The 14,254-nt window shown below is 34.8% G+C and overlaps 1 protein-coding gene across 1 annotated transcript in view; it reads right to left on the minus strand.

Annotated features, from left to right (window-relative positions):
* Positions 1 to 14,254, minus strand: part of LOC103569256 (beta-1-syntrophin) — a 131,804-nt gene that overhangs the window by 26,870 nt on the left and 90,680 nt on the right. The window contains exon 3 of the mRNA XM_008546469.1: positions 11,303 to 11,491. Within this exon, the coding sequence (XP_008544691.1) occupies positions 11,303 to 11,491 (189 nt within the window). The remainder of the gene's footprint in view (positions 1 to 11,302; positions 11,492 to 14,254) is intronic.

The raw sequence follows: 14,254 nt of genomic DNA on the forward strand, positions 1-14,254 counted from the left end.
AAAGCACATTTAATTTTTCATATGTACCCGCATCCATCAAATCCCAAAAGCTTTATGAAACTTTCTCTCTATACCTTCAATATTTTTATAACGAAGTTGTTGATTATTTTTTTGTTTTATTAATTTTTTTCAGAGTTTAGTTATAAAAATGTAGAGAGGGGTTGAGAGGGGGAGGAAGAGTTGATGAATTTTAAAAGTAACTAAAGCTTTGACTATTCGGCTGAGACTCGCGTGTGGTCCCACCGAAAGTTTAAAAAAAAAAAAAAATCTTTTTTATTTTTTGTTATTTTTTATTTTTTGGTAAATTCTCTTTCTCGCTTTGTGGAGTCTCGATTTCCTCTTGGTCGAGTGTTTTGCATTTTCGAGTGATTTCGAGAGCCGACGGGAGTACAAGAGAGAAAGAGAACAAGCGCAATTTTCTCCGGGCCACGGGTCCAAACCCGCTTCATATTTTCATTCACACCACCAATCTCATTCTCTTTTCTCTCTCTTCCGTGCTTTTACCCGCTCACACCTCTTTATTGAGTTGTATACAGTCGCACACATAGAAATATATATATCTATATGGATATACAAGTGCTGGTGTAGGTGTAGGTAAATGCAGATCTGTGTGAAAGCATAGATAGAGGTGTAGAGAATGAATTCATCCAGTTTCAAGTTATTTGTAGGTACGTGTGCGTTTGTTCGAGTAGCGCACGCCTCGATGATTTCAATCCGTTTCGTGATGAAGCCAGAGCCTGGGGCGAAAGATCGTTTCGAAATAGGCTGAGCATGTCGGCTGGGTTTGCGATTCACTTTTCCGGAACAACCGATCATATAGAACAAAACATATCCCCTAAACAATAAAACCGCCAGAATCCTTGTAATACATATTTTAATAATATTTTATGGAGACTTTTGCAATTCGTTGCCGATTCAGTGGAGAAAAAAAATTATTTTGAGCTCAGAGAAAATGAACTGATGAAAAATTCCGCGACCGAGTCATTTTAAAAGTGATGAGAAGAGTCATCGGATCAAATCGCTAAGACGCAATCGACTTCGAGATCGTTTTCGACCGCCACAAGTTATTGGTTTTTGTATTTTCTTTTTCTATATATATGTATGTATAGATATATACAACTTGAAACTACTTTCCGATCCGATTACGTGGTCTTCCTCATCGTCGTTCCTGTTTCGAAATACCGGAAGTGAATCGCAGAGAGAATATCCGCGTCGGCCGTACTTACGTCACTATATATATTCCTCTGCTATATACATATATATATATGAATGTATCTTGTCGAACAAAAGAGACAAAGTATAGAGAAAAATTCCAGGGAGACATCAATTTCCCGATACACCTACACTCAGACAATACTGAACTACAGAAAATCTATATCTATCTGAAATTACGATTTTCGAAATAAATCTCAATAAGAAACCTACCAGAAAGTCTAGACTATTGTTTCTCATACTCATTTATAATTTTTAATTTACCCTCTTTTTATCGTTTTATCGAATTATCACTTCAATGAAATAATTATAAAATAATAATAACATTTAAATCACAATTCAAAATTTACGTTTCCATTCATGAGAGCTCAACGGATCATAAAAAGAAGCAGTACAATTTTTCATTAAATTTAGTCGTGGAATGAAAAATTTCACGGTTACAAATGCTTTGACATAATACCCTTTATAAAGCGTGAAAGTAATAATAACAATAGTAACAATGAATGGAAATATACATATATATAAATACATAGGAAAAAAAAGATAGCTGGCAGATAAAATGTAGTCTATAGACATAAAACGTTTTTAATTAGCAATTACAAGTCTAACACATTAATTTCCGTTTGGTTGGGCGGATTGCGATGAGCAGGGCCGTAGCCCAGCGGACAGTAAATGCAAATAGGTTTGCAGTACAGCAGGTACAGTGGAGGCCAATTGATTGAATTGACTCCGTATTCACCTATAAATTCATTTTCTCTCTCTCGTTTTATCTCTTTCTCACTTTGTCTACCCTTTAAACTTTCCTCTGCTTCGACCCAGTCCCTTTATCTCTCTTCCTCTCTCCTTCTTTCTATATATGTATATGTATATATATATTTGTATGCATCAACCCTCAACTGCCTAACCAAGTATATACTTGTGCTATAGCTCATACACATCCCCTGGACAATTGTATATTTACGCTTGCAAGCGTCACATAAATGCGAGTGAATCCTGCGGAAAGTAGGTGTACACTTGCGTCACGAATACAAGAGGAATCTGTGGAGTGAGGGTTGAAGTGGGAGGGCCGGTGGTGACGGAGGAGAGGAATATGGATGCTGAATATAATGGTACGAGTGAATTTTCCGTGAAACGCAAAACCAATGGAATGCATGTGGATGAATGCGAAACCTATTGGAGCGTACGATTGTGTCCTAGTTGCAACCTACTATAATAATGCCTGTTTCCCGTTTGTGGAATACTTTGCGGTTTAAATCTACAACGTCACGCAGCATCTATTAGGAACTCAATATTACGACACTTTGCACGATTAATTCAATAGAAAATTACAAATCGCTGATGGTAAAAAATTTTTTTTTGAGTTTTGTGGTAAGGTTGATTTGGAAAACCATGGTTTTAGGAATTTATTAATTGAATTATTGGATCAATGATTCCATTTGTCTGATTAACAGAAATGTCTCTTTTAATATTATGTGTAATTAGTGAACTACATTTATATATTGTTCAAATTTGTTATCAATAGATTACGAATGGTTGTGTGTAAGCTATTGTTCGCAAAAAAGAATTCATGATAAAAAATTTAGCAAGAATTTATAATTTCAAAATTTTGACTTGAAATTACATAACAAATTTTTGGACAATAATCGGGAGATATTTTAAAAGTATTCTATTATGGACATACTCAAAGTATCGATTTTTTAAAAGATGATTCAAAATTATGTTAATTATTTTAAATAGACAAATTTGGGTAACAAATTCCATGGACTTGTGAGGAAATTAATAAAATGAGTCTAAAATGAAATAAATGAAAAGTGGCATAAAATTAGTAACAAAATATAATTATCAAAGTTTTATATGAGTTATAATCCTTATGCGGTGGAAGAGAAGACAAAGAGAAAACGTATTTGTGTAATTTCAAATGTCAGAGAGTATAATTATTGTCTGTATATCAAAAGTTAAGTTTAGATAATGGGAGTTTTAGAGTGACGTATAAACTGAGAGTCTTCAATTATCAAACCTCAAATAGTAGTAACTACGTCGGGTACATACGACAGATTTTGTTTTTAACCTCGTTATTATGTAGTGGCTGAGAGTGGAGATAGAAGGAGGTAAAACAGAAATAGAGTTGAAGGGAGCCTTGAGTCGGTGAGAGAGCGAATGGTGCGAGTGGCTCGAGTAAAATGCGTTGAGAGCTGCTTTAATATCTCCGGAAGCACACTGGTACATCCCTTGTTATACGCTAATTCCTTTTGATGATTCTGGAAATTTGCGGAAGCCTCTGTCGTTCTACGGCATTTCGTTATTTCGCTCTTACACGCGTTACGTTATCCCACTTGTTCTTTTGTCGAGCTAAAATATATAACAACCAACATACATTCACCTATACACATATAGTATATACCCACTAAAATTCAGTACGACCTTATACTCCAACTAGTTAGCTGTTGGACGGACAATTCGAATTATGGTGCTGAGGACTTATACGGATGTAGGGAAATTAAAATCAGTCCAACTCTGAAACCACGTAAATTTATCTCACTTGTTTTCTGGGCTTTTGTATCATTTGCTTTTAGTATTACATCAGATGTTATGTTTCAACTAAATCACTAGACTGTAGAGAAGGATTTTGTTGAGAAAAAAAAAATACTCAGTTTTCACTAAAAATAAGATTTTGTTCCATTAAAAAATTGAAATATTAAAAAATGTTGTAGAGAACTATCTACGCTTAGAATTTAAGTCAGACTTTTGACTAGAATTTGGAAAAAAAATTTTTTGAAGATCAATTGAAGTTTCTATTGGAAACTAACCAACCATTTGAGAAAAAAATAAACACGGTTGGGTTCCAATGGGTGTCGATTTTATTGAAGCTCTTATCAAGAGACCATTGGAAGCCAATAAACTCATAAATTCCGACCAAACAACTCTTTGAAAAATATAATTTTCTGTAAAAAACCTGAGGGAAGAATCCAAGAGAAAATTAGGATTATATAAATTTCCAGCGACACACAAACTCTTTTGTCGAGGAAAAATAAAAAAAAACACAAGCGTTGGTTAGCTAACAAAAGGACTACTCAACGGGCGTAAAGCAGAAACTTGAATGGTTATTAAACTTGATACACCCGCCGTAGCAGCAGCTACAGCACACAGCTGCTGTTGAATCTTGTACGTGTTTTCTCACAGACAAGATGTACACAGCAGCAAAGAAATTCTCTCCAGTGACGTCAAACAATGGGTCATCATCCTTTTCCAACGGCATCAAATTACGTGTATGTCGTCTCGTGTGTGCCGTCTTTCAGCATCATATCCCGCCGCTATTGTCTCGTCATTTATTATTCACCGTCCACTAAATCTTCAAAGGCTTTTTTAATAACAATATTCATATATCACGCATCCCAAAATAGAGCGTCATAAGTAAATTCGGGTACTCTTCTCGTCTTCTCCCTCTTCATATCCGTCTACTCCGTTATTGTTCATACAAACTATCAGCAACAAACAAGTTAGAAGAACCCAATAAAATAAAAAAGACCTGAGCAAAACGATGTACCGACAAAATTTTTATTTTTTCTTTTCCAAGATTTTATTTTCAAATTATAGCGCAAGTCACACTTGTCACGTAAATTTACACATGGAAATAAATTTTTTTGGCTTTTATAAATTATTAAAATGAAAAATTACGAATAAATATTCGTGCTTAGAAGAGCCCAAATACAGCCAGGGGAAAAAAGCTAAAAATTTCAAAATATTGAATCGTGATTTATGTGATTTTGTCGGGCACATTTTTTCCGTCAGTACGTGGACGCCGACCGAGTAATCCGTTTTCCGTTCGATACAAACTCTGACGGATACTCTGCGAGTACAAGTTCAACTACAGCTACAACTAACAGCTAGTAGACTAGTACACATATCGAATGCCGTCTGTAGAGTAGTATATATTTTAAACTATATTCTGCAATATTTCCACAGGCAATAACATCCAACAATAACTCGAGATATCAAAGAAATCAACGCCACGTTGATTCAGCGATGTGCTACGGGAATTGGCAATTGTGTACATTTCAACACCATACCTCGTCACTGTCATTCTTTTCTCTTACATCTCTACCCGACTTTCATACTCTTCTCATGTGCATTACCTCCACCTCCAGCTTCTACCCTCTACCTCCTACAGCTGTATACACTTCATCATATGGTGTATAGAGAACAGTGGAAACAGTAGTAAAGAGCACAGTGCATCAGACACGAGTCAACGTTAGCTCAAGCATACAACAGACCGGATAGTGTATGCCTTTCTTGCTTTATCTTAAGCTTTATTTTTCTACGAGGCTTTTTCTTCGAGACGTGCCATTTTTGTTCCTTACACAAGCACTCTTAGTGCTGAAGGAACTGCTGGTGGTAGTCCTTGAGGTTGCCGGGAACCATTTCTTCCGAGCTGTCACCCAGGCCATTCGTAGATTGTACTCTTGTTCGGTGGTACTCTTTCTCCGGCGTGTCGACGCTTACAAACGATCTTTGCGTCAGAATTACGGATTGTAAGACCCAGGAAGGAAAAATCATTTCCTGCTAGACGATGCAAGCAAACCCCATTTTTACTTTCAGGTTTTACTTTGTTGCTCCTCAACTTTTTAAAACTTTCAAACTCCATAATTATTTCAACATTGTTAATTTAGATTACTCTTTTATGTCTTCATTTTTTGTGTGTTCGTAATGGAACACTCACAAGATGGCGCCCATTCTCAGTAAAACTTTTGCCTTATGAATCTTAAATCGATTATCTAAGATGGCGTAAATTTAGAAATTTTTCCAGCGAAGGTTATCATTAATAATATTTTTTTTTCTGTATTGAATTAGTAGTTCGGCAGTGTCTCGGTTATTTGATAAAAAGTTATCAAGTCTATATATATTTATATATATATGTAGTAATGTCATTACTATCAGAAGCTTTAACCGAGCGAAAAAAAACACAAAAGACTATAACCCGAGCGTTAAAACGGCACATGGGGATAATGAAAGTAAATAGAGCTCTAAACAGCATGTGGAGTATGATTAGTTTGGGGATAATAAAAAAAGTTTCGGCGAGTTTCATAAGATCGAAAGTTACCGTCGGGTGAAAATGACCAGAGTAAGTATAAACTGGTAAGTGGAAGGCCAGCCAACTGGGGAGCAAAAATCCATTGCCCGAAAAGAGAATGGAGGAAAAAGTTAAAAAATAATAATAACAAAGTAACTATGGCACTAAGAGCTAAGAGCCGGGAAAACTTGAATTCCCGGATCCGAAAAAATAAAATCCAAGAACCGAAAAAGTCTCGATTGCCGTGAAAGGTTTCACTGCTCGCGATCGGGGGAATGCTAATGCCGTACTGAAATTACAATTATGATTACAATGATAATGATAATGTGAGATGGGTGTATTTATTAATATATATAATAGATGTGTAACGTATGCTGATGAAGTGTAAATGTCTAGTCAGCATTTGTATGCGCATGTAGAGCCCGAGTTATTCGACGTTGAAATGACGTAGCTTTATCGGTTAAATCTTGTTATAATTTCAGCGCCCGCGGCAGTCCGGCAAAGGTTGTTATGTTACACATAACGCGGTATGTTCAATGGCAACCGATTGAAATCTAATTGAAGCTCTCTATCCAACTATAATATAAGCTATAACCAATCCTCCTCGCCACATTTCATATCCGCGTACATGCGTTACATATCTACTCTGCGTCTATTTATGTGTGTGTGTGTAAGTGTGTTGGTATCGCTTTGCCGGATAGACGCTGATAGTTGGATGTATGAATGTATTAATGTATGAATGCAGTGTTGGGGGAGGCGTAGGTGGAGCAGCTGGAGGTAGAGATGCTGGTGGTTGTCAATTCAATTCAAAATCGAGAACTAGGACGACGGGAAATTGCTACTAAATCGCTCTCTATCACCAGTAAGCTATTATTGTATTTATATCATATATATATATATAGTTTTTAATATGCTTTTTTTTATACATTTTCAATTTCCGAAAGTATCTATTGTTAGATTTGGTATTAAATTTTTTTTATTTAATGGAGTCTAAATAGTATTATTTCAAATATTCTAGACAAGTCTAATTGTCAGAACAAAACGGAAGTTCAGTAAGGGTCTGATTGTTTGTTAAAAAATTTAATTTGTTGTGAAAGATTTTTTTGGGCGGGAAAAAAAATATTTTTGAATTTCGACTCACGATTTACAAAACATGGAGTTTATTTTTTTAAGTAATTTATTTTTGCCCAGGTAACTGGGTACTCTACTGTTGTTGCTTTTTATTATTTTGATTGCTAGGTATTTGGAAGTATAGCATCTGTCTGAAAGTACTTGTCTGAGACGAAACGTCGTCTCAGAGTGCGCCACACGTCCCAAACGTAACAAGGCTTTCGACTTTATATAAATCTTTATACCAGAGACAGAGACGAAAATATATTTTCTACTGTCATGTTTGTATCTCCAAGATTTTACGTGACTTATTTACTTTATTCGATAATATTTATATAATACATTTATATATATATATATAAATTTTATTTTTTCACAATAAAAAATATTCGAGCTCCGAATAAGAATTTGACCCTAAACTCAATCTGATAAAATTATAAACCCTAAAAAAGATAATTTAGTTTTCATAAAAGATTTACTGCAATCAATACATCAGAGGACGGGGTGCTACTGAATGGGGTATAATGGGACACCAAAAAAAAATTTTCATTCATTTTACTCAGGGTAAAATTCCGCACTTTAAAAAGGCCAAAAAATCTGGTCTTCATCTTGCTCCGAAAAATAAAATTATCTAGATAAATAAAATTAATGGCAATAAATTATTTTCTTCTCAGGTACCCAGCGTACCCCGGTCTCCCCTAATTAATGCAATAAATAATAATAAACGGCAAACAATATAGTAATAGTGATTTAAAGGAGAGCCTTGAGGGAAAGTATAAAATAACAAAGGCCTACAGGGTGAGTAGAGTAGGATCCAGCAGGTAAAGAGCTATTGGATAAAGTTAAGCGTAGTTTGTAATAGAAACTAAAGAGCTAAGTTTTAAATGCACGGCCCGTGCTCAACATTTTCTCTACAACCTCCGCAAATATTAATTTATAATTTATTTTACCTAGATACACAAAGGATGATATATAATACTTTGGATATTAGTTGATTTATAAAGACTGAAATAAGAAAATTTAAACTTTCTTTTTTACTTTTTCATCTAGATAAAAAAAAAACTTGGAAAGTCTTTTTATCTGGTACTTGCTATAATTAAAAAATTCAATAAGTACACGAAGAAAGTAATAAGTACAAGACTGAGCCATTGATCCGATGGTTTAAATTGTTCTGAAAAAGACCGTCAGTGCAATTACCCGTAACTAGCAACCAGCTGCACTATCTCTATATTGCAGGCTGTACAGATAAGTATTAAGTTTGAATTCTTAACGAACAGCAATTATCGGTATAACTAAAATAATAAACCGTTATAATGCTACCAATAATTGCAGTAATTGCTATTGGATTTTTTTTTTTTTTTTATTAACGCAGAAAACTTGATTGGCCAGTTTATTTTTTTTATGTACTCAGTCGGACGATGTTATTTTTTTAATCAACGAGATGAGGTTTGTTATTTATTTTTTATATATTTCACGTTGCAGATGCCATAAGGGCTGTTCTGGTGAAAGGCATCAAGTGGGATAAGAGCGTATATTAAAACTGCGCCCTTCTGACACCCGAGATCGATGTTTTTTTCGCGGGAAAGTATTAAAAAATATGAAACATTTTTTTTTTTTTATTAATTCTAATTTTTTTCACGCCCTTACGACACGTGGGAATCACAAGGGCATAAAAAAAAATAAATTGAAATAATCAGACTGGTAAAAATTTTTTTTATGCATTTAGAAAAAAATTACATGAGTGAAAAAAATTTTTTTACGCCCTTATGATTTCCGAGTGGTATAAGGGAGTGTAGGTATTTAACATGTGACGGGGTTTATATATATTTATACATATGTGTGCGGGTGAATATGAAGAGAAGTAATTGAATTGAATCTTGTAACAGCGGACGGACATATATATGGTGTAAAAAAAGTGTGGGGTTTTTGGGTGAATAATTAATGAGTGCGAATGTTAAATGTAAATTAAGTGATGTATGGAATAGCAACGGTCAATAATGTAATTGTTTAAGCAGATCAAACTCTGGGGGCTAGGGTGCAAATGAAAGCATATGGTTAAAGTTCATTGGATTCATCTCTGGAGCTCTCGAGCTAATGTCAATTACAATAGAAATGCTACTACTGTGAATTCAACCACACTGCTAAATGTAATTATCTACGTACGTTAATCATGTGTGGGTGGCTGGAAGGGAACCCGATGAAAGGGAGAGATCTGCAGCCATGTAGAAACGATAACGACCTAGTTAACCTTATATTACTTTCGGACGGATTATATGTTTTGTCAGTTATTCCTAGATGCTAATTTTGATTCTCATATTTTATGGGGTCATATTTTTTGTCAGCTATTGCAATCCTAGTTTCCCTTTAATAGATTTTCTGTTCCAATTAAGATCTCAAGATTCTTTTTTAGTTATTACAGCAATTATTTAACTAATAAATTTTATTGACCCTTTTTGTTTCTCTGAAAGTGATAACGCGACGATTAATGCCCCGCTAAAATTCAAAAGTTGCTTTCTAGTATCAGTAGTCAGAAATCAATAGAATGGTAGTTCGTTATTCGACATTTAACTTTTTCATAAAAAGTTTTTTAAAACAAAAACCATTTCAGTCTTCTAATGCCCGAATAGAATTCAGTAGAAAAAAAAATAATAATAAAAGTCAAAAGTCGAAAATATTCTCGGCACTTTCATAAGCCAAGTATGCAAAAAGTTGATCGTTACCACTTGTAAAATAACAACATGGACATATTGTCCTGGAGAATTTCCAAGAGCGGAGATAAAACACACGGTAACTCTCAGCGGCATCAGAACGTAAAATAAAAAAAAAAAAAAAGCAATTTAACCCTTGTATCGAGCGGCATTACCAGCGGGAGAATATACGGCTATGACTATCAAACTGCTGGAATATGTCCTCAGCAAATCGGTTTCCGATAAATTTCGACCGAAGGTGAGAATAAGTTTTTTTGCTTGTGCACACAAAACTCGATATAAGTTTTCATATACAAACATATATATTATCTTCACCTATCTATGCAATGTATACTCATGCCTGTCCACATACTTATACATATATGTGTATATATATAAACCAGCCGATCTCGGTTCGAAGATCGTAAGATAACTCCCACCTCATACCAGTAAAGAGACAGAATGCATGTGGGCGCCACTACACCGAGTCTCCACTAAGTCTCCCAGGATATGTTTACTTTAAAAATATCACTATGTAAACGTGCTGTCGATTTACTGTACCAGCAGTAGAGATTCGAGCTAGAAAGTAACCACCCAGTATAGTAGGAGGACTTTTAAAAAGGTGGTTTTAAAGATACAACTACAAGATACAGCACGTCTTTGATTGCTTTTCTTAACCCTCTACCTCTGCTTCTACCTCTTCTTCATCGTCCCTTAGTCTTCTGTAGACTCATTTCTACCTACTCACGTTTTTCTTTGTTCGCGTACACTAGACCCCACTACAGTACACTCTGCACTAGATACTAACTACAAGGACTAGAAAAGTCAATATACAATAAAGTACAAGAAGGTTAAGCCCGGAAGAATTAAGAGCACTACAATAAAACTTGGATTATTTCAGAATCGATTAATTTACTTAAGTTACGAATTAGTTATTTTTTTTTTTTTTGGTTCATTAGGCTGTACTGCATAAATAGGGATAAGGATAGGGGGTCTAAGTTAAATATAACCTGGGGTAGATTTAGGGACCTTAAATTGTCTAATTTAGAAAAAATATGGACATTATTAAATTTTGTTTCAGCGGTTAATCATTTGGGTGACTGGCAAAATGTTCAAAATCGCTAACTCGCGCGTTTGTTTTAGCTACGGGTGGGTGAGTTTGGAGATGTTATGTAAAGGTGGAGGTTAAATGAGTTAGTGTAAGAGAAAGAGAATTAAAACTCACCGGGATCAGAGGATGGATGAGCTCGGGTAAGTCTGCAGAGCTGCAGAGGAAGATAACGCGTGTCCGCTCGCGGTGGCGATTTCGGCGGTGGTGGAGTCGCACTTAAAAATCCCCGTTGAAGTTCCCAGCCGACTTCTTGAATTATTGAAGCTTTTCTAAAGTACGGCGTCACCTCTCGTAGATATTTCACTGAAACAAAAAATTAAAGTGGTTTTAAAAATTGGCGGGAAGATTTGAATTTTTTAAATTTCAAATAGACGATTTTTGAGGCTGGTAGTAAAATACTAAATGATGGATGATAAAATGTGTTAATATATTTTGTAACAAAGATTAAAATAGTTAATGGCATTGACCAAACAGCAATCGGACTTTAATACTACCGATTAAACGAGAGCATTAGTTTGAAAATTGTTTTGAATTTATGATCTATTTTACGACAGGGTGGGCAGCTGGGATATATATAGATGTATATTGACGAAGCAGTTATAATTTAAGTGTTCAATCAATGGAGGAAGAAAGAAGGAGGACAAAGAAAGTGTCGAGTAGAGACGCATCTAAGAAAGTATTTACGATAATTTAAAAATAAATTGGCGTGTATTGTTCTCGAACCGTAAAACGCGAGCATAAAATGGATATTTTTACTGGACGTTTGTGAGCGATATAACCGAGTTTAGTCGTTAGTTTTTTATCTACAGATGTATGGATGTATAAAATATTTGAACGCGCGCATTAATTGTATAAATAAATATAAACATGCTGGAGTAAAAACATTATAGGACACTTGAATTTAAATTAGATACATAAACTATGGTGTCATGAATTTTTTATTGCCGCGAATTTTATGGATATTTATTTAAATAATTTTAAATTTATAAATACTGGTTATTTTTTAAAAATAAATCGACAAAAAAAAATCAATAGCCAGCTTTAACAGCAACAACACTTTATGCAGATTTATAATGAACTAGGAAAACACTTTAATTGAAATAATTATTAAAAATAATATGACCGTTAGTAATAACATTTAATTCGGTCTTATCGTTGCTCCCTTGTATATATATTTATATAAAACATACTTGTAGAAATAACATTTACCAAAACTCTCGTACATTAAACTCACCTCTGGTTGTGTATTTCCGACTAGACATTGGGCGCCAGAGTACAGAGTACCGAGAGCAAGTGCGCATTGCTTGCTTTGCCAGGAAATTCGGACAAAGAACTCTCCTAAGGGTGTTGGAGACACGTTGGCTTGGCTTTCATACATATACATCCACATACATACATATATCTATATAAGATAAGCTGATAAGCTTTTATGACCGGGATTATTTATTACTTAACATTCCGCCGGTCTTTATGAAGAGCCGCCCAAGTGTATGTATATGTCACCATTAAATTCCAAAATTTACCACTGGTTATAAAACACACATGCATATGTATGTGTGGTGGTTTGACTTTACTCCGCGAGATGGCGATGTGCAGATTGCGGCACTCACAGTGACTCGTTCCTCTGCCTATTTAAATATCAATTCCACCATGGTGTTTTACGTATGCTCAGACAAAACGCTTCGCACTTGACAAATTTATTTTTCCCTCTCCTCTCTTCTCATTATCAGTTTTCTCTCTGGTACTTGGCGACTTAGGCAGTGACTGTTTCAATCTATTGCGAGTGTCATTGCTAGATATATATTATCAGGCAGATGAAGAAATAATATATGAAGTATATTAAGTACCCTGGGTATTTATGCACTTTGATATAAATTTTAGCGATACCGCGTAGCATCAATAACTTTCTATTGGTTTTGCGCATTGGTATTATCTGAAAATGTATAGTCGAATGTTCGAGCTGTTTAATATATTTATTTTCTGATTTAGCTCTGGTATGGTATTATATTGAATTGACCGCGGGCTACATGTAATTTTGTGAATTGGCTGTAGATTACCCATCATTCGTACTGTGGAACGCGTATTTCTGTCGGACTAATTCACCCAAATGACCAAATATTCTCATAGCACTTTCTCCGATTGCCCGCGTGTATACACCATTTTCAATGTTTATCACTTTGTAATCTATTAGTGTTTAATTTATATATCAGTCGGGGTTATTTTGTCTAATTATTTTGCTTTGTTTACAGAAATCTATCAAATCGTATTGGTATGAATTGAGCGCGATTTTTGAATTTATTATTTGCTTAAGTAATTAAACTGGATAAAAGCGAGTGTTAATGGAAATTCTGTGTAATTAACATTCTATTTAAATAATTATAGGGAATTAGAAATCGATATTATTAATCCCTTCCTCAATTTGAATTTCAGTTTGATATTTTATTTACTTTGATTATTAAATGTGTCAGTTAATTGAAGCCTATGGCAACTGACTAATGGATCAGTTACAAATTTGTTTCTATTAAAAAAAGTGTCCCATCTTACCCAAGAAAAGGAATGAAATTTTTGTTTAAATTATTTACAGACTGGAAATTAACTGATGATTTTTGGAGCCAATTTTTTTTTGTAGCGCGAAAATCGACGAACGTGTCGTTAAATTAATGCCTGCGGATGACATTCGCAAATAACGTCGCGTATCCAAAGTAACTGAAGAATGAAAATGTTGATAAAATCGACGGGGGAAAAAATAAATAAATAATTCGTGGAAATAAAAAATAGGGACGAGTACTGTGAATTTCGATAATTTCGCGATCGAAATGAGCGTCGCTGGCGTCGTCCCACACCGGCAATTTGTCGATTCGATCGGCGCGAGCGATAACGAAATTTCCGATGCCGGATAATCCAAGCGAGCACGCGAAATGAATTCGATGTGCAACCGAATATTTCAACATCCTCTTCCCCTTTTACATATATATACATATATGTGTACTGGATATTTCTATATACAAGAATTACTTTTGGGTTAGGAGAAAATTCAGAGAGTGGTGCGTCGGATGATATACTAGA

This window comes from Microplitis demolitor, chromosome 5 (assembly GCF_026212275.2).
Source record: "Microplitis demolitor isolate Queensland-Clemson2020A chromosome 5, iyMicDemo2.1a, whole genome shotgun sequence".
NCBI classification, from domain to species: Eukaryota; Metazoa; Arthropoda; class Insecta; order Hymenoptera; family Braconidae; genus Microplitis; species Microplitis demolitor.